This window comes from Manacus candei, unplaced genomic scaffold, assembly GCF_025592945.1.
Source record: "Manacus candei isolate 608988 ecotype Guabito, Panama unplaced genomic scaffold, ASM2559294v1 h1tg000139l, whole genome shotgun sequence".
NCBI lineage: Eukaryota > Metazoa > Chordata > Aves > Passeriformes > Pipridae > Manacus > Manacus candei.
This window is the reverse complement of record NW_026138187.1, coordinates 798,412-820,358: the sequence shown is the minus strand read 5'-3', so window position 1 is coordinate 820,358 and position 21,947 is coordinate 798,412. Positions and strand designations below refer to the sequence as shown.

General features: G+C 42.7%; 1 protein-coding gene across 1 annotated transcript in view; it reads right to left on the bottom strand.

The window, feature by feature from the left end:
* The window catches only part of KDM5B (lysine demethylase 5B), a 55,558-nt gene that overhangs the window by 26,429 nt on the left and 7,182 nt on the right, over positions 1-21,947 (bottom strand). Inside the window, exons 2-11 of the mRNA XM_051771641.1 lie at positions 16,258-16,335; positions 15,101-15,223; positions 14,083-14,253; positions 8,600-8,734; positions 5,728-5,821; positions 4,496-4,599; positions 3,022-3,180; positions 2,365-2,484; positions 1,752-1,910; positions 1,120-1,301 (exon numbers count right to left, since the gene is read on the bottom strand). Coding sequence (XP_051627601.1) covers positions 1,120-1,301; positions 1,752-1,910; positions 2,365-2,484; positions 3,022-3,180; positions 4,496-4,599; positions 5,728-5,821; positions 8,600-8,734; positions 14,083-14,253; positions 15,101-15,223; positions 16,258-16,335 — 1,325 coding nt within the window. The remainder of the gene's footprint in view (positions 1-1,119; positions 1,302-1,751; positions 1,911-2,364; positions 2,485-3,021; positions 3,181-4,495; positions 4,600-5,727; positions 5,822-8,599; positions 8,735-14,082; positions 14,254-15,100; positions 15,224-16,257; positions 16,336-21,947) is intronic.

The following is a 21,947-nucleotide window of genomic DNA, read 5'->3' as shown; positions in this document are numbered from 1 at the left end:
CACTGAAGGGAAATAAAGAAGAATATCCTCAAATGAAAAGATGTCAAGGACTTTCCTGCTGGAGGATAAATTCATTGAAAGCAAGTCAGGAAAATCTCACGTGTATCTGAATGAACATACGTGTGCACATGCATGTGTACACACTGAAGCACCTTTCTGGCCTTGCTGCAAACACTAATGCAATTTGGGGCACACTATGGAGGGCATAAAGCCATTCTAACAACAGTGAGTGAAGCTCTCCTCGAAGAAATGAAGGTTGTACTGCAAACAAACTCCTCTCCTGCCCACAGCTGTCGGCCCGACTGAAGACCCAGACAAAGGGAGGAAAAAAGCAGCAACGCATGACAAGGAAGACCCTTTTTACCATGTAATCCTGTCACTCCTTTACTTACCCTCACTCAAACATTTGTTTTAGTAACAGTAAGTACCATGAAGGCAAGTGAATTAAGTCACAGGCTCTTGGGCTGCCCTACAACAGTAGCTATTTCAAGGAGCAGCAACTGAATAACCAACCAAAAAAGGACCCTCTGAACAGCAGCTGGGATATGGTTTTACTGTTCATGTGAACAGGAAAAGGGAAAGAGCTTGAGGGAAAGAGGTTTCAGGAAGAGTGGCAAGAATAATCCAGGCTCTAGGAAACCTGTTGTAAGGTGAGAAGTTCAAGAAGTTCAATCTATTTAGAATATCAAAGAGATGGCAAAGATCTGTCCTGATTACACCTGACAAGTGTTGGCTTGATGAGAGGATTTATGACAGCATGATCCATCTAACAGACAAAACATGCCGGGTCTGAGTCGTTAGCTGAAGTTAAGATGATTTTTAAAAAAAAAACTTGCATGGTTTTTACTTTACATTGAGCATAATAAAACACTTGATGGAGTATCTGCTGCATCTCTCATGGATTTTTAAAACTGGGAATGGATGTCTCTTTCCAAAATATGACCTCTTGTCCAAAAGCAAATCAATGTAGGAATTACACTGTCAAATTTAACCCCGCTGTGACTGTGATGGTTACTCTGGCTGAGCTCTATGAATCTGGTTTTAGTCCACTAATTAAGAAGCAGAAGGGGAAAGGAAAGGGAGATTGTTTCCCAGGTTGGGTTTATTCCTCAAACTCACCAATGCAGATAGTTAATGGAATAGCTCCAATGGTCTTCTATATGCCAACAAAAAGAGGAAAAGCACATTCCTACATACAGCCAGGGCAATTTCATCCCACAGATGTCTGCAGTGATGTGAGCAAGCACAGACTGCTCCATCACAGGCATGTTGTTTAAATTCCAGCCACTATCAAGGTATTCCTGAAAATTGAACAGAACAGTTGCAGGTTTATAAAACAGGAAGTAAAAAGCCCAAGAAAATAAAACTGCTGAAGAGCAACAGAAGAAAAGGACCTTTTCCAACTGAGGAATATAAGAAACAGGTCAATGAATGTAAGACTAAATCCTTCATTTTCTTTGCCCCTTTCACAATCCTGACCTGACCTGCTTTGTTAAAATGAGACCTTTTTTATTTGGTTTTATTCGGTTTGGCAGTTATTTATTAACTACTATTAACCTGTGGCATTGAATGTCTGATCACAGCAAGTTTTATTTATTCAAAACCCTGATATAACTCTCCTTTTCTAATACTCTGCCAGATACACAAAACAAACACTTTGCAAACCAGTTCCATTACTGTGCTTTGAACCAAGGAGCCTTATTTAACAAAAAACTGCAATAAAAACATTCCCAGTGAACTCCAAGACCTACCTCTTCCTCTGGTCTAACTTTAAACTTCCCACCCCTAACTGGGAAGCCACTGCCAAACTCCTTTGAAGCAATGTCAGCTCCATATTCCACAGTCACATCCTCTTCAATGGTACTGACAAGTCTCCAGAATTCTTTTTCAACCAGCTCAGTGGGGACCATCTAGGTATGAGAAGAAGAAAAAGGAGTATGCACTGAGGAATCAGTAGAGAAGTATGTGCATCAAAGCTGTCTCAGGAAGGAAACTCCATTAGCTTGGAGCCTTTCCCCATTTCAGAACTGTTTCAACAAGAGAAAAAAACTGCAGCAGAAACGTGGTTCCAGGAAATGCTGCTACTCTCTTCTCTCAGGAATGGGTGACAGTCAAAGATCTCCTCCCTACAGACACTTCTTCAAAAGTGGGAAGAAACAAACAAAAGCACAAGCAGCTGGTGGAACAAAAAAAACCATGACATCAGCAAGAATCAGGATTCGCTGGCGTAAATGAGAACGTCTGACTCGGAATTTCATCCCCTTCAACATCAGGATTCTTCCCTCCCTCTCCAAAGATATCTATTTTAACTAAGCATGCTAAATGAACTCTACATGACAGCACCAGGGTAAGGCAGGAACATACATGTACTGGCATGTTGAAATAGTCTGACTTGAACGCATCAGCCATTTCTCCGAACGTGCGCAGGGTGTAGTCTCGTGCTGCTTGTTCAAACCCAAAGGCTTCTTGAGGCTTGTTACACTCCTGCAATTGAAAAGGTGATTGTTTCCATATTAACACAACACTGTGTTCAGAATTTACACAAATGGGCTACTACAACAGCATGTGAGGAGTAAGAAGGCAGGACACCTCACTGAAATGAAGTCACTGCCCCAGGGATCAGAAGAAGAAACGCTGCTTGATTCACCAAATCACAATATTTATTTATTTATAAATCTGCATAAACATTAATGAATTAATATGTCTAATTTCTCCTTACTGTTGCAGAGCTATGCAGAACAAGATCCACAGAGCACTACACTGAAGCACCCAGTGAGACTCCAATTTTAGGCACAGAGAAAAGTATGCCAATTAGATGTTCTTCCAAGGCACACCAATTTTTGGCATTAAGTGACAGCTTTCCAATTTGAAGCACGCCCAGTCTCCATTTTAGCTGTACCTCTATCACCTTGTTTGCACAACCTTAAATAACAACAAATTGTATTTTCAATTCCTCTGATCGATCTTAAAAATAATCCACAAAGTAACCTTCAGCCTAACTGTAACAGTTTGTCAGATTACCTGAGCCAGACACTGGGGACACCTCCAGTCCCCTTTGGGAACATCATGGAGGGGTGGAATTAAGCAGAAGGTGTGGTAACTGTCATCACAGCCATCACAGAGCAGGAGCCGGTCCTCATCGTTCCCACTGCCACACAGGAGACACACATACAAATCCACCTGTAACACGAAATTCCAGAGTGGGAATGTGAGCACTGAAGGGAACTCATCTGCCACATTTCCCAAAGCTTATTGTTCCACTTTATCTCTGCAATGGAAATGAGACAAGCAAACACTAGATACTCATGTAGAAGTTTAAATACTCCTCTCTGTAATCTAAGGAAGGACCACAAGAGCTGCAAGCTCTTCCATGTGTTTTTTTTTTCAAATGCCAGAAGACTTGACTCAGTGCCAGGACAGTTCACATCAGCAGCACTGTGGCCTCAGCAGGTATAACCCAACACCTGCTGGGGGCTCACAAACCCTTCTCCTGTTGGTGTGCTCAGGTGTTTTGTTCCCCTCTGAGACCATGTGGCCTCAGAAGAGAGAAAGAGGTTCCTCCTCTTTTTCCCCCAGAGAAGGCACCAACCTGCCAGGAGAGCTTTGGGCAGGGGAGTAGCTGTTAATTGTGGTGGAGCAGCTCTCGAGCCCCAAGGAACAGGCACAAGCACTCCAACCTTGGTAGGGCTGTCTGCTGCCTGTCCAACATCCCACTCTCACCAGCAACAGCCTGGAAAGCTCCTCCCAAACACAGAACAGAGCTGGGAGGACAGGCAGACCCTCATCTCCTGCTCCTCCCCACAAGCCTTTTTCATGTGGGGCATGGTGGTGTCAGGTTTCTGGTATTTGCCCTCTTCATTCTCAGCTACAAGTGTGTTTTAAATGAGAAGATGTTTGTTTTAGGAGGGACTCAAGTAGTGGCACAGGCAGAAAGAATCTTGGCATGGGTTTTTCAGAAGTGAGACAACTACCAGTGCTTTCAGGTTGGGGTTTCTAGGAGGGGGGTTGGTGGTGTGTGGAAAGTTGGAGCAGGAACAGGATTGTTTTTTTTAAGATGCATTTCAATAACAAAGCTTACAGTTTAGTGCTGAAATTGTGGAATTAGGGGCAGGTGTGTGGAAGTGCCACAGCCTGCACTGAGCTCCCCTGAAGTTAAAGAGCAATGGGGAGAGATCGGGTCACACAAGAACAGCTTCCACTGGACTAGGCTTTCGAAGTGCTTATTTTGAGACTGTACCTTGGAGACAGAAAACAAGTTACTTTAGTTATAGATGGTGAAACTTAACCATCCTGTCATTTCCAGCTTTGTAAAGCCAGAACCTTTAGCAGTATGGATATTCCAGCAGGCACAGGCATGCTTCAGTCACAGGGTTCTAGGAAGAACACAGGAGTCCTCAGTGTGACAGAGATGACAGGAGGTTTTGCTACACACCCCAGAGAGACCCAGAAACACCTGCAATCTACTCACAGCAGCAAGAAGCCAGGGGGTACTCACAGCATTGGTGGGTTTTTTAGATCTGACTTTGGATTTGTCCTTCTCTGGCTCCCCAGAAAGTTCTTTCTTCTCAGGGAGTTTCACCAGGCTGCGCATTTCCTTGTCTGGGCAACGGAGAAAAAAATGAATGTTACAAAACATTTCAATGCTTAACATTCGTTGTTATTGTTTGTTTTATTTATTACTTAGACTCCATCACACCAAGTTATTTGCTGAATTACTTGTTATCTCCCCCACACTTGTTTCAGTGAACGTAAGGCAAGATTTGAACACCTGCAGTGCCCCCAGAAGTCGGTGTTACCTGAAAACCCAAGCACAACACCACGAGCCAGCACTAACTACAGAGCCCACAGTGTTTAAGTCCCATTTCAATTAATTTAAATTAAATTATGAGCAGATTCATAAGCTAAGATTTTGTTTCCATGTGGTGTTAATAAATGCTGTCAAGAGCTTTTTCCTTCCACTCTTGGGGAGGGGGGAAGTTTACAGACTCCTTGAAGAAAAAAAAATCAAGTTACAAAACACCCCAACCTAAACAAATTCTTGAAAAAAGGATTTTGAATGAACAAAGGAGACTTACGGACTGCTCGGGTAATTTAAATTATTGCATAGTTGTAAATGGTCCCTATATTTATTTGGCCAAATTATTTGTCAACAAGCTTATTCTTCTGTTCGATGGCATTAAATTTTGCTTCTCAGTCTGAAATGATTATTTCTTAAGGACAGATAACAACAGACTCAGGACTGTTGATAGTAGCAATTTAATCATATTGTGGGAACTTCATCATTAAGGCCAAAACATAGTATCAACTTTTGCCTTCAAGAGTTTAATTTCCTGATTTCAAATCCAAATTCTTTGCCAAAAGTGTCTGAAATCTCATACATTCTTAAAAGAGTTTCCTCTACTTAAATCTCGTGGACTGATGTTATTTAAAATACAAAACAGAAATACAGTTCCAATTTCATTTCCAATTGCTCTGCAAGGGACACCCAAGTTTGAAAAAGTAGGTTTTTCTCAACTGGAAGTAGCTTCTACAAGAAAAACAAAAAGTACTTCCAACCCTTAAAAGAGTTTTTACCATAAAATCCAATTTTAAAATTAAATTAACAGAAAGTTGGTGTGTTTTTTTTTTTTTAAATACTTCGAATAGTTCCAACTGCTGAATTTAACTCTGGTCTTACTTTCTTTGTACAAAGTAACAGAAGCTGCATTCAGGTTGTGTTTCACTCACCACTGTCACTCTTTGGAGGGGCACATCCCATCCTGCGTCTCAGATTGTGAGTTCTGGCTTCTGGAGGGTCAGACTCAGTTTTAATATTGGTTGCCTTAAAAAAAGGGAAAAAAAAATCAGACAGGGGGACTCAGACTTTTCAATCAAACTCAGAAACATTTAATACTTACAAAACAACAAATCTAAACAGACACCTCAAGTTCTGAAACACTTCAGTTACTTAGAACAGTTCAGAGAGAAATAATACAGGGAACAACACTGGAGATTTGAAAGTAAATCTTACAAAAAGTCAATAACGATACCAGGCTTTGGATTTGCTTTCAGTGGGACCCAATAAGAAGCAAAGGAACAAGGAACTCTGGGCTTTCACAGATTCTCTAGTGCTCTTGAGAAGCAGAACATGCTCCAGCAAGGACCTTAGCTGGTGCATTGGGGAGCTTTCAACACAGAATAATGTTTTTCCATTTAATTCATACATTTCTTCCCTGAAGTTTTGAGACCGTGGAAGAACAATTCTCAAATTCCTCAGCATTATGAGAGATTTCTCCAACATTGTATTTTTTAAGCTTAACTCCTTAAGGAATGAGGTCATGCAACAAGTCAGTCACTATCAGCCACTCCCTGAACCCCCAAAAATGGGGTCTGTGGTGCAGGTCTAAGGCAGGACTGAACACAGCCCCAGGTACTCCAAGGGGTGGGGGCTGTTGTTCACTTTGGGGGTTTTTGTAGGCTTTGGTTGTTTGATTGGGATTGTTGAAGAGCTGGTTTTGACATTATTTCCCCATCACTTTTCACATTCTCTTTGTCTAAATGTGTCCATCAGACCAGGCATCAATCCCACTGCTTAAGATATGCAAAAAAAGAAGCTGTTCATTGTACGCAGCAGTTCTGCCTCAGAGCCAGTGGGCCTTGAGCCTCCAGCAGTGAAGAGACAGACCCCCAGCTTCTGCATCTCCAGCTTCTCTGGGTCTTATTCTGTGCCTTAGCCAACACTGAGCAGCTCTTGTTTTCGGCCTGAGCCTTTCATCACATCAACTCATCTCACTTTCACCTCCCCAGCATTATTGTAGTCTTTCACACCAAACTTTCCTACATCAAGCACCTAAACCCTTTGCATTCCAAACACAGCCTATGATAGGCACTGCCCTTTTCCTTTCTCATGAAAAAGTTTTCTCCTGGCTGTTTACTCAGCAGGTAAGAAAAGGCCAGGTAAAACTCTGTGTGTGTCTTACAACTGCAAGCTAACACTTATCCTACAGGACAGAATAATTTGCAGTACTTCTCTGTGCTTCACTTCTTTCAGAGGTTTATGGTCAGCCTTTGAAAAGCAGGAAACGTCAAACTGGCAAACATGAGAATGAATTTAAGATTTACAGTTTAAGACACTGACAAATCCTTGTATATCTCAAAAAGTTGGGACACAAGAACAAGCATTACTCCTTTGCAATGAGGTCAGTGAAAATGCCAGCTGCTTGGAGCTTCAGTGTTGAATAAAATGGATTTAATCACTGTGGCTCACTGCACTGAAATGGTACGGAAATGTTCACATTAACAAATCTTGTGGAAATTATTGTCTTAAAACACTGCAGTTCCTTGCTAAACCAGTCAGTTCCTGCTGCTCAATTGAGCCTTAGCACTGTGTGTTCCAATTCTATTCTCAATCAAGGATTTTTTTCCACAAAAATTAGGTGCATGACACCAATGGTGCTTGGGGCAAGAGCTGAGAGGGCAGCCTTGCCTTTTAGTTAAGGATGAGCAGTTGGTTTCCACCAAAATCATAAAAATGTGCCCTCTTTGTTAGTGCCATCTGACACCACTGCCAGAGAAACAGCTGGAATTTTAGTGTATATTTGTCTTGCTGTTAATCCTTAAGGGATCCATGAGAACAAGCATCCTGTAACCACAGGCAGACACTCCAAATGGAAAGCTTCAGCCCAAACTACTGAGGTTTGCTCAGAATTACAAATCCACTTGTAACCAGGTATTTGAGTGGAAAAGCTTTGGAAATCCTTAATTGTAACTCATTAACTAAGCATAATTACAGGCAGAATTTGCAACAACTAAGCTGTACTATTGGTACTAATAAAGACCAAGACTAGAACAATGGGAGTTAATAAGAATCTGAAGCGAACCGTGACCTTCCCAACTCATGATGTCACCACTAATCAGACCGTCTCCTGGGAACATCCTTCCCTCCTCTTCATCTACTCCAACAAAAGAAATAGGAACTCTCTGGAGACAGGACCATCAGGCTGGAAAGGCTGGAGCCACAGTATTACTGTTTTCCAGCAATAAGGGAGACACACCATGTTCTCCTAAAATACGTCTTCACAGAAGACACTGAGATACAATCAATACATTTTATGCTTATCCAAATAAATATTATTTCTTAAGCACATTTAAGATTGTATAAAACCACGTTGACTTCAGGTTATGTATTTTTCCCTTACATTGCATGGGTAAGTTATCAAAAATTGATAAAATTCAAGAGTGAAAAATTAAATTCAACAACGCTAATGTTACAACCACAACCTTCCCTGCTCCAACAGCTGGCTTCAGCTCATGAAAGGTGTACAGAAACCTCCCAGCACATTTAAAGAATAACTGCAGCTCACTGGTTGAGAACAACAGATCAAAGCCGCTTCATTTCCACAACTTGTCACCTGTATTTTAATCCAAGAGCCTCACAGTATTTACTACCATGCTAAAAACATTACTGTACACACCCCCAAACAGCCCCCACAGCAGAGCCTCCCAGAACTCCAAACCTCAGTAACACAACTGTTAGAGCACCAGGCAGTCCTTAGCCCATTTTTTTAGGATTTGTGCCTTTCACCCCGTTCAGGCTGTGCCCCCAGAGCCGAGCCCTCACCTCGGCCGTCAGGCGCTTGGCCCGGCGCGCGGGCGGGCAGGTCTCCGACGGCGGCACCGACTGTCTCTGGGGGATGTCGTGGGGCTTGTACTCCTTGTCCTTCGTGTCACTGCTGAGATCCGGTTTCTGCAAGCACTAAAAGAGACACAGTTTGGTTACTTACATTTTTTCTGCCTCCACCTCCAACACAAATTCCGTGCAGAACAATTTCCTGGCTTGTGGGAAAGAACAGAGACAGGGCTCTGATAATTACTGTGCTGAGCTAATAAAACAGCATGTATGACAATGGTAGAATTACCTATTTGAACAAGCTACAAATTCACTTTTTCCTGCCCGTTTAGTGACTGCAATAACCATAATAAAGGATCTAAAAGCAAGCTGAAGTCATCCTTTAAGTGTTATGAGCACTGAACGTTTCTCTGTGTGAGATCCCAACCTCAACTCTTCTAGCAGATGGGGTTTTTTCAAACTGGATCCCCAGTGCTCTGGAACTGCTGCAGTGTCCTCAGGTTGCACTGCTGTGATGCCAACAATATAAAAGTAAATTACAGTCTATCAAATATCCTTGTGCTAACTGAAATACAGCCTTGCCCAATGGACATCGCTGGAGTTCCCTTCTTCCATGTTTTGGAGAGGACAACTGCTCCATGAATTAAGAGCAGAAGGGAAAAGATGCAAAACCAGTTTTAGTTCTTTCAAGTTGCTGAATGAACATATTTAATTGCTGAAAACTGTGCACATTTTTGGCAAGAAACTGAATAATTAATAACAATTCCCCGTTTGTCAAGCCACACAGTACTCAGTAACAGCAGACAAAATGCAACAGTTTTTAATGAGTAAACAACAAATCCTACAGAAAGAAAAAATCCCATGTTGTCAGGAAGTAATTCACAGGAATTGCTGGATCCACATTTCCCCTGTTCCTGTCAGAAGCATTTTCTCAGCAAGAGAGAACAGTGAAGAACCACTGCAGTGGTGTGAGGATGATGATACGCTGTGGACAGCACAGAAATCAGACTTTCAGGAACAAATGACAGCCAGAAGGGGGGATGGAAAAGGAGGAAAAAGTGGTATTTTAGAAGACAAGTCTATGCTGAAAGAATTATGTATTTAACAAAATTTCAGTATCGGTCATGGGCAGCAGGACGAGATTAACCACAGACAGCCCACAACTCTGACCAAAGAAACCTCCAGGACTGCTATTTTCTTTCACACTGCCTTTAGTCCTAGACTTCGTAAGCTCTAGACTCTAGATTTATTCTCTGAAAGCAAAGGGGGGACTTCATTTCCACATTAAATACACAAAAGCACTCAACTTTGCAGCTCGCGCGCACGAGCGGCAAGTCCTGGCTGACACTCAAAGGTGGGCAGGTTGTGGGTACCTGGGGCCCAGAGCAACTGGCCCTTCACAAGAGCTTGTCCCCTTAAGGTTCACACTGGAAGAAGAATCACAGGATCACAGGATGGTTTGGGTTGGAAGGGACTTTAAAGATCACCTCGTTCTAAGCCCCTGCCATGGGCAGGGACACCTTCCACTAGACCAGGTTGAACACCATCCAACCTGGTTTTGAATGTTTCCAGGGATGAGGCATCTACCAAAGATGATGGGAATTATTTCACATCAACATCAGTGGAGGAAAGTAAAAAAATAACAATTTCTCAGAACAGAAAATGGACAAGCAGAAAAAGCAAGCGAGTAGAAAAATGATGAAAATGAAAGACAAGAACTTCCATAAAATCTGATTCCTTGAATTGTGTCCTCAAGTGAAATCCAAATTTTTCACCAAAAGAAAAACAAAAAGTTTCTACTCCTTCTGGTAATAGAGGACATATGATCCTTGACAATAAAGATGTAGAAGGCAAACAACTTTTCCTAATCAAAATAGTAAGGAAACCTGGAAAACCAACAGATAGTATAACTTGCCTCACTTCAGTGCCAAGGAAAAAAAAACCACCACCAAAAAATGAACATTCACTGAAAAACACCAGAGTACATTTCCTAAATACTGAGGTTTCACCAACTATTTATGCACAAACATTTCCCAGTGCCTCCATAACCTGAGGCAAAGCAGTGGCATGAAATGGCTGTTAATTAACCATTTCAGCTGTACCCAGAGAAGACCTAGAAGTGTAAGCCCTGTCTTATGGAGGAGAATTCCTCTGAACCTCCTTTACTCCTGCACTGACCAGATCAACTGCCTTCAACCAAGGACACAGATGACATCTCTCCAGTCCTTCCCTCTCCCAGTGAGCCTCTGGCAAGGCTGAACTTCTACCAACAATTCACCATAAGCTCATCCCAGACACTGTGATCATCATCTTGTTGTATTCCAAGAAGGTGACTGCACATATGATCCTTGAACTCTCAGTGGGGGCAGACAGCAAGTTGAAAGCCCATCAGCTGAAACCATAAAGGAGCAGCTCCTTTAGTAGACAAAGGACACAGAAGGAATGGTCACAAGGCCTCCAGGATGTCAAAAGATGGGGGAAAAAACGGATGCAATTTATCTCCTCCGGGTTTAGATGTTTAGTAGTAGTAATTAAATTAATTTACACATAAGCCAATCAGTCAGGCTCTCTGTACTTGCAGAACACAACAGGTCTACCCCTACTACTTATCCATGGAGGGTAAGAACCACCAAACTCCAGAGGTGCTCATTTTTCTCCAAGAACAATAAAGGCTGCCAGAGAACTATCTCACACTGAAAGACCTTTATTAGAGGCACACACATATAAATCTTTGGAAATACGAAATCCTACTCAGGCCACTAAAGCCTTAGTTTGGAAGAGAGACCAGACCCACAGTTACTGAACCAGCTGGATTCACTGAAAACCAGGAGCAAGACCATCTCGAGCCCCCCAAACTGTAGCTGGAGATAACTGTTTAAATCATCAAACATCTGGGCAATGCATCACAGAAGATGCACTGACAGAAGATTCCAGACACCTCAGTTCAGGCAGGGGAACATTTATCCCTCTGGGCACAGAGTATGACTCTGCAGTATCACAGATGGTTACTACAGGTAGGAATGTGAGGGACAGAACCAGTATCGACAAGTTCACTGCAACTGCTCTGGGGACAAAACACCCAAGGCCTGTCTAATCCAATGTTTCAAGATAAGAAAATAAACACCCCCCCTGTGGAGAGCTGCTTTGAGTATTAGAAACTGGCTGATTTAAGGAATTTTTGCTCTTGGACTGAACAAGAGCTTTAATAAAAACATGTTATTCCCGTCCATCCCCCTCTGAACAGCTCCAGAGAGTTTCACTATTTCAGTATGTAGATAGAAATATCTCCAACTGGGATATGTGTCAAAATAACTCATGTATTTAAGCCACACAAACAGTTAATGCTATGCTCAGATCTGGATTAGATTTAAGTTATGGCACAGTCATCAGTGGAAACTACACCATTCCATTATTCTTCACTTTTGCAGGAAAAAAAACCCCAATGGATATTTCAAGTACTAACAAACAAAGGAAAAAAGTAGATCAAAGGAATCAGTGAATGCAAGCACTAATCTTGCCTGGATGATCACTCAAGCTGTGTGAAGGGCTTCTCTCAAAAGGCTGCTGAAGTATCAGGAGAAGGAAGTATCTCCAACTGACAGCTGTCACATCCAGCTTCTTCAAAAACACAACTCAGGTGCTTAGGTTCCCAGCAAAACACTGAACAGACACACAATAATGGACACCTACACAAGAAGCATCTGAGAAAGCATCACTTACTGAGAACACGTGGAAGGAAGTCAAAAAGAATCTCATCTGAGATTCTTCCGCAAAAAAAACGTTTTGCAAAACGAACTCACTTGGAAGACAAGGATGTCATGAAGAAAGAAAAAGTCAAATTAGAGTGAAAAGTGAGCTAAGCCCAATATATTCCCATGGATTCTCTCAGGTCATTCAAAAATCTATGTCTGCCACATACAGAAGGGAAATATTTTAACAGCTTGGGGCGGGGGTGCGGAGAAAGTAAAAAAAAAATAAGTTACCCTTACATGCATCACTTGTCCAGAACTCTCTCCACATCAGTTTGAACAAATGTCAGGTGCCCATTGCAAGACAGAGCTTGAAAAGTAACATTTAAAGAGAAGCATGTCCTCATCTAAGAAGGTTTTTCTTTTCTGAAAGGGTTTAAAATCCTGAGCAAACCATGAATGTGAGTATTAACTGTGTGACAGACGCTCTCAGGGAAGCCCCGTTTCCAGGGTACTGTGGAACCACGTTCACTGCACTACAACTTTTAATTAGGTCTTTCCCCGTGCAATTGCACCTCAAAAATACGGCAGCAACGTCAGATGTAACAAACACATGAGCTCAAAAAAACCCAAAGAGAAATCACGGTTTTCAGACCTAATAAAAATGCCAAGTTTTCAATGAAATGTCTTCAGAAAATGGTGCTGCTTTCCATTGCTTAACGAGAATGTGTTTGAGGGAAGCCAAAATACTTTTGATCCAGCAGTTTCCTTAGCTCAAAGATTTTTATATTCAACTCTATTTTGTTCTTATCCACTGTTTGCAAAAGACCCCTCTTTCTGAAGGATCTGCAGAATTTAGTTGTTTTTCACTGAGAATTGATCATCACTGCCCAAATAAAAAGTCTAATTCTAACCTCTCTGAACGTGTATCAAATCCCTCTCTCATTTCTGCAGCTTTGTGTAAAGGCCTGTGTTGATTTCTGCACACAGACACAAGCTTGTAACAGGATTAGGGCTTTTATTGCTCAAAAAAGGTCAACACTCCTGTCTTTGAAAGATCATCATGGAAAGAATATTGCAAAGAAATAAAAATGGATGTTGGCAACTGCAACCTATTTTGGTTTTCCAAATAAATGACTACTGCTCTAAAAGAGAAGACCTATTCTTCATTAGAGATTACATGGTCTCCATTCTCAACAAACCCTGAGTTTTGGTTTAATGGTCAAATCAAGGATTGATGATTGATCCAGGAAGGATGAAGATTTAAGCTTGGAAAAAGTCACAAGCCACACTGTCAGCCCCACTGCAACAGCCAGGATGCATTCTTCAACTTGTCACCCCTGGTGAACGTGAGATGAGTTCCTGTCACAGCGCTGCCATGGCTTGCACAGTCCCTGGGTCACTGGGTATGTGACACAGACCCACAGCATTTGTTCTGGCAGAGAGACGGACCTGGGATGTTCCATGGATTAGCAGTACTTGGCACTACAGAAACTACTACAGGAAGCCTGAAAGTCTGTTATCAGGAAGCTTCTGTAAACTGCAGAGAGAAAATACAAACAGGTGGTGTTCAAAGCAGGAGTAAGAGCTTACCTTGAAGACTAATGCTAAAAATTTCACTTTTAATTAGAAGTCTGCCCATGGCTTTCTGAACTGCCTTCATCACACAATGCATCTGGTCACCTGCATGACACTAAGCACGAAATGCAGCTTCACAAATGTTCCAGTAATTAAGAGAGCCCTGACAGACTGGCTGCTAAATTAACTGGACTCAGTGTAGCTTACCAAGAGACTGGCTCCTGACTGGAACAAGTTGTAGGGGTAGAGGATCCGCTCGTAGTGCGCCCGGATGTGTGAGCCCACGGCCTTGCCAGGAGCAAAGCCCATCCTCGTGGCTATTTTGGTCCATTTTCTCTCCTTGCAAACTACATCAAATCCTCCTTGTTCTGCAACTAGCTAAAAAGTGAAAATAAAATGCTCATATATTTAATAATAAAATTATCAGCGTTTAAGGAAAAAAAGGCAGGACAACGCCACAACTGACATTTTAAACCAGAAAAATATAGATTTTAAAAAAAGCCCCACAACACATAAAAGTTGTTTTAAGGCAATAACTGGAATATGTAACACATAACCTATTCAAGAATTACAAACAAGTCAGTTCCTGTGTTCCATGTGCAAACAGTCACTCAGCCCACTCTGAGAATTTTTTAGCTGCAATTTGTCACTTTGTATCCCAACACAGCTTTCTAGCACAGGACACTCAGTTCTCACTGGAATAAGTTCTATGAAATAAGCTCAGAAAAAACCAATAAAAACTCCCCTAAACACAAAGAAAAGAGAGAGAACATACCTTTGGGGTCAGAGAATCCCATCTCTAACTATCAGAATACATGAATTTCTACAGAAGTTTAACAAGTTTCATCCTAAAAGTAATTGGACTTTTTTTCCTCGCATATTTCTAATGGAAAATTTTTTCTCTCCCTGCTGTCATTGCTCATGAACTTTTTCCAGTTAAGCCTAAGCTTATTCTTGACCTGTTTACACCAAAGTTCAACTTTAAAGAAGAGCTGAAAATTTAACATGATCTCCAAGCTCACATGAGAACTTCCATTATAGCATATTACTATCTTTCCATGACAATGTATTCTTACTGTCACATTAGCTGTGTTAGCTGAAACAAAGAAATACTTTTTCCAGCTTAGATACCCCCCAAAATCTCGCCTGACCAGCTGTGATACCATCCCAGGAACTGAGATAACACAGCAGCTTTTCAGCATGAGTTTCTCCCTAACAGTCTTACTCTATTAAGCTGAAATAAATCCAAGATCTTCCTCTCCACATGTGGAATTTTCAGCGTGCATCCTTGAAGTTCCCAAAACTTTGCAATCTGGTCCAGAAAATTCAGTTTTACACGAGTTTGGGCCTGCAAACAAACAAACAAACAAGTGAACTGCCTGGCTTTGCCCTCTGCAAGGGTCATTTGCATTTTTCCCTCTTGTCATCTGAAGAAAAATAAATTGTGTCTTTTCTCAAGTCAGTTTTTGTTACTTCTTACTGCACTGAGAAAAGTACTTTCTGAGAACAGCCAAGCAATGCTAAAAACTCCCTAAATCAGCTGCATTGTTGGGATTTATTGCATTTATTGCATTAATAATTGCTGGTTGCACAGCAATCCCCTCAGTAAGATCACTGCGCTGCTGCTATGTTAAATAGCAGTAACTTAAATTTTGACACATTTTATTTTCATCACATTTTCTATTCTTAAGGTAAAAAAATAGCAGTGTTTGTCTGTAGCTTGTCTGTAAACTCCAGGGAGCTCTGAACAGCTTGTGGTCACACAAATCCCTCTCTTAGCATCCCAAATCTGAGCCCTTTCCTTGACATTTCACATGACCAAGTCAGGACTTTAGAAAGCAAGAATCAGGAGAAAAATCAGGCACAGAGTCACCACCACCCCAACTGGTATCAGCACCGAGCCAACCAGGGTTCCTCACGCTCCCTTTCTAGTCTCAATTCATGGAAGTAGTGAATGAAAGTGCTTGTGAACAGCAAATTTCAACCAACTGAATCCAGATTTTGCAATTGTTTCTTCCAAAAGGCTGGTTATTTTTAAAGCACTCCAAGTGTTTAATCTCTTCTCCTTTTGAAAGATGCTGTATGTGTGCAAAACGCAGACACAGATCTGTGGCACTGGAGAGTTTGAGTTTAACCACTTAGAAGCACTTCTGTGTGGAAAAGGCCTGAATTACGTTCTTTTAATGAGCATTAACTATACTTTTTATGCACGGAACGTTCTGATCTAGGTTCTGAAACAGAGGAATTTCTGTGCTAATTAAAAACTGCTGTTCAGAGGTCCTGAGTGCTGTCAGCTCATGGCCAGTCCTCTAGCAAACAGCACCTCTCAAAAACACAACGGCGTGTTTGGGAGCAGAAGCAATGCCCAGCTTTCCAGTTTACCTCCAGTTCATTGAGCCTCTGGATCCTTGGGGTGAAGTGAAGCTTGTCAACATCGCAGGCGAAGGGGGGCTGCCAGTCCTGGAAAACAGAAGCGTTCCATCAAAAGACCAGGAAAAGGAAGGAAATTTCTCTCTGTGACAATCACAAGCCAGGTGAAGCTGAAGCATGGAACAGGCCCCTGTAGCCTCCAAAGGCTCTGGAGCCCCTCCAGCACACGGTGGGAGCGCGACAGCTGGACCCCAACCCGTCAGCATGGCCCACTCTGCACATCCAACTGGGACTGCTCCAGGCTCCAAGTGCCTTCACAGGGAACAAGAGAGCAGGAAGAGTGAGATACATCAAGTGAGTGTCATTGTCTGCACCTTAAAATATTTCTCTGTGCCTTTAAAACAGGTAATGGAACCACAAAATCAATCACATTTTGGAACTAACAACCTGTCCTGCACTGTGAGACTCCACAGAGTCCTGGGATCATCAAGGTTGGAGAAGCCCTTTAAGATCATTGAGTCCAACCCTTCAGCAGCAGCACCACCATGGTCACCACTAAACCATGTCCCCAAGTGCCACATCCACACATCTTTTGAACACTTCCAGGGACAGTGACTCCACCACTGCCCTGGGCAGCCTGTGCCAGTGCCTGACAAATACCTTGGCTGTAAATATTCAGGAAGAGCTAGAATAAGATCAACTGAAAAAAAAAAAATTATTATTACTTTGATAAAATACCTGCAACTGTCAGTGTTATTTATAAACACAACTATAAAGCCATTTTATCTTTTAGATCTCTGACATCTATCACACATGCTTGGTTTGGTTTCACAAAACCAAATTAGATTTCATTTAAACTTGACAGGAATTTATTGCATATAAACTTATCTTATTATCACTAATTACAGAATGAAGATAATGCACAAGAGAGCTACTGATAGTGGTGTAAGACGAGCTTTGCACCAGGAAAAAAAACTATCTTTCCTCAATGTTGGCAGCAACTGAAGTAAGACCAGCATCATAAACATAATATTTGTTAATTTAGCAGACACAGAGGATATGAAAACCAGCATTAAAACCAACCATTAATAGTTTGCAAAGCTATTATCTTACAGAGCAAACAAGACACAAGAGTCACCAAGAATATGGAGAACCTGAAGAGCAGATGGACACCAATCCACAGGCTTTATCAAGCTTGGGTTGACTAATCCATATCTCAAAATTGGTAATAAAAGCTTTCTGATCCTACAAGGCACTTGCAGCACATCAAGACTTGACAAGGCCAGTTGCAGTTAAAATTTGAATCGGAAATTTAGACAATGGTAGGGGGTCAGGATGGTAAATTACCAAAAGGACACTCAACCCTTGACCAGTGGACACGTTTCTCAATTATTTTCCTGCTTTTAACCTTAAGACTAAGTCTGGTGCCCAACAACAAAATGTTCTTAAACAACCCAGTGGCATTAACTCTTCTTTTACTGCCCATTTTCTTTGCCAGGACACCAAATGCAATGAAACTGGCAAGTCTGACAAAGAGAATGTTGGATATTCTTTTCTAATATCCTGCTATTTGATGAATCATTCGTGGCCCTCAAGCTGTAAGATGAGAAGCACAACTGGGAACAGTTGGGCAGGATTTGAAGTGTTGTACTTCAACAGGACAAATCTGACTCTCAAGCTGAACCAACTGGTTATATCATTAGTCACAACTCCGGAGTTTGCTCTGTACCAAAAAGAGGGAGACAGGAGACAGGCACCCAGCCCAGGAGGGGACACAGTGGTGAGGACACATAGGAGACATACTGGGGATCAAATTAAATTGCCCAAAGGAGAACTGTGGGGTCCTGAGAGCTTTGCTTAGGCTGAGAGTAAACGAAACCAAGGGGGCTGTGCTGCCTCACTGCTCGGCTAAGCAACGAGCCAAGGCTGTCCCCAGTGGGCCACCCATTACTCTAAACCAGGTCCTCCAGTAAGGCTCTGCAGAGGTCAAGAAACAGGAATAAAGTGAACAGGAGCAAGAACTCAGCTCAGGTAGGCAATGATGCTACCACTGACACCGTCACCGACCCATGCTGTGCTTCAGGGCCATCGCCTGCAGTCACTGCACTGGCAGCACATCAGGAAAACCAGGGAAGGGAGGGGAGAGCTCAGGTGACTCTTCTGGTCAGGCCACATGTCTCTTGGCACAGGCTGCTGCTCTGGGCAGAGCCCAGAGGAAAGTCTGCATGCCACTGGGCACAACAGGAGGAACAGGATCCCGACCTGTTCCTACAGGTTCCAGCTCCTGCTCAAGACTGAAGAAATCCAGCTCCAAGGGTGCCCAGGGCAGACACAGCCCCAGCCCCTGGCAGACAGCACGGAGCAGGTTGGTCCTCTGCTTATGGAAGCAAATGAGGAAGTTTATGTGCATGATCTTACACAAACACCTCATTCACAGCACGGCACCCAAAACAACCTGCTCCAGAATTAGCTGATTATCTCCATGATCTCCTATTTATTACTGACTGGTGCACGTCTGGGGACATTTTTTCCTGTTTGGCCAAGCACACTGGTGCTGGCAAAGCACCAGTTACCTACTGCACTGGAAAGAGTAACATGACTCCAGATAACACAATCTGCCTCAACAGGCATTTCCTACACCTGCAGTTTTTAAGTTTACTGATATTGAATGTCCAACACACACACACCAGGACGCCCCAATGGCTCATCAGCTGTTTACCAGAGATAAGCTTTGGGAACTCCTTTTATTAAATATAGCACTTTCAGTAGGTAACTTTTCAGCCTATAAAGCAGATGGGTTCATCAGCCAGAAAGAGACATTTAACAGTCTTAAAAGTGTTTAACTCGTAGCAAGAAGCGAGTCATTTCAAGAGCTTCTGCTGTGAGATGGTAAATTTGCTTAACGAGAGGGAACACTGGATTGACTCTGGTTTCTGAGGTTTTTAAGCAGGTATCACAGAACCACAGAATATGCTGAACTGGAAGAGACCCACAGGGATCATCGAGTCAAACTCCTGGCCACGCACAGGACACCCCAACAATCCCACCACGTGCCTGACAGGATTGTCCAGATGCTCCTTGGGCTCTGGAAGACTTGGGGCTGTGACCACGGCCCTGGGGAGCCTGTTCAGTGCCCGACCACCCTCTGGGGGAAAAACTTTTTCCTAATATCCAACCTCAGCCTCCCCTCTCAGTTTCATGCCATCTCCTCGAGATGGCATGAGAGTGAAGATGCTGGTACCTGCCCCTTGTGAGGGTGTTGAAGACACCAATGAGGTCTCCTCTCAGTCTCCTCCAGGCTGAACAAGCCAAGTGCCCTCAGCTGCTCCTCAGAAGGCTTCCCCTCCAAACCCTTCCCTGTCCTCGTGGCCTTCTTTGGATGCTCTCTAATAGCTTAATGTCTTTTCTATATTGTGGTGCCTAAAACTGCACACAGGGCTCGAGATGAGGCTGCACCAGTGCAGGTAGAGCTGAGGGAAATTAATGCTATTTATAACACGTCATATTAGATTATTATAAAATCACTTTTGACTTTACAAACACACTACAGCACAACCCTTTGAACACAAACTGTGTCAGATGACACTGTCACAGACCCACAGGCATTCACCATCTGGAGAAATGACAGCATGTAGCAAACAGTCCATCCTGACTGTCACAGAGTAATTTTAAAGTCACAAACAGTTTATTTTGGAGCATCCGAACTATTCAAAGTTGATACAACCAATAAGGATAACATTTGTCTTTTTCTATTCCACAGTGTGGCAAGTTCCTCAAGTCCTAAACAAGATGCTTTCAACCCTTCTTTAACAAGTGTATTATTTACTCAACAAAAATCCTGGACACATTTTGAAGCAAAACTTACCAAGACAAATGAGATGCTCACTCGAAGGAGCATTAAGGGACATTTCTGTGTGACAGAAATGCCTTTATGCACCTTGGAAAGGCAGCAGTACCACGAGAGGGAGCTTTGTGGTGCAGGGCTCATTTGCAAAGCTGCTGAGCTGCACGAGGAGCTTTGCTGGGGAAGAGAAGGGAACACACACCCCCCAGCTCTCCAGGCCCACTTCCCTTAACCTCATGCCTGGGAATCTGAGACTCACCCTTTTCATCCAGCTCCTCAAAGGAACTGGTCTGGATTTCCCTGTTTTAAAAAAATAATTTTAAAATGTTTAAAAAGTTCAATTTAAGTATCTTCCAACAGCCATGCTGAGTGCTAATGTTAAGTATACACAGAAAGCAAGAAAACATCGATTTCCTAAAAAGTCAGGAATTTTTACACCCCATCCCCCAGACTCTTCGTTTGAAATTACTCCATTGGGTTCTGCTGTCCATCCCTGCCTGTTAAAAGCCTCAAAGGGACAAACAAGATCCTGTGCTACCTTAGCCTGCACTTGTCATAAACCTGGCATCAAATCCAGGCAAAAATGAGAAAATTTTAAACTTTTCTATAAACTGTAGGGGACAAATCCAGCTTTGCAGAAGGCATGCTTTAGGGATCTTACTAGTATTTCAAGTGGTAATGCAAACTACAAATGGTCAACACAACTATTTCTGTGATATTTCCATATTCCTGCTCCCAGCTCAGCTGCTCCAGGGATGTCAGGCTTCAGAGCATTTCAGCTGGCAAACCCTGCACCTCATCCAAACTTACTAATTAAAACTTAACCACCCCCACCCCTGCGAATTCAAGGGAACAAGGAATTGCCACTGCCCCTGGTAAGCTGCTCTACAAGTTAGTTAGCTCCAGCTTTTCTTCCTCCCTTATCCTCATCTCCTTTTTAACCAAATCCCTTGTCTGCTGGCTGCCTGAGCAGCTATTCCTGAACCCTTCCTGGGAGCAACATTTCAAGACATTTCTCAATAAACAAATATCTTTTTGCTTCTCTTTACAGAACCAGCTTACCAGTCCTGCAAATAAAGATTTTTTTTTTTTTCCTCAGGCTTTTTCTGAAGTGTCTCCTATTTTTTCAACATCTTTTGAAAACTGCAAGTAGTGTTTTACTTGCAATCTCTCCCGTGTCAGACACAGAAAAAGACATCCCTTTTATTATTTTGCCAGACAGCAGCTCATAGTAAGATCCAAAGGAATATCTTAGCAATTCTTGCCACAGAAACACGTTCATTCAGCAAACTGCAGTGATTCCCCCCTTCCCGGGATGCCCACCCTGAGAGCCTGACCTACATTCTTTGTTCCCACATCTAGGATCTTGCCTTGGCAAAGGTGTTCCATGATTGCTGCCTCCAAGAGGGAGGGAGCACGCTTGGTGACTCAGGAGGTCCCTTTCAGTCTCCTGGTTTTATGACTATATTAAAAACACACTGAGAGCTCAGATGGCAGAATCCACACAAACCCATTACTGCCCGGCAGTGGGTCAGCCATAAAGCTCCCATCTAACGGGAACTAATCCCTCTCTGACCCTGTTAAAGGCTAACATTAGTTGGGAACTCCAATCATCAGCTAACCCAGTTTGTGGTGAACAGTCCTTGGTGAACAGTCCTTCCTCGGCCATTCTGAGCGGAGGTGATCTTTCCAACAAAATCCCTGAATTCCTCTTTGCCAAGGAGGGACAGTGGGTGCAGTAACACAACTTACACACAGAACTCCCCAATAACAAGCCTGGTGGAGTATTTCTTATTTGAGACAAAATTGGGCTCTGTTACATATTGCAGATTAGCAAGGGAGAACAGCCATAGCCACA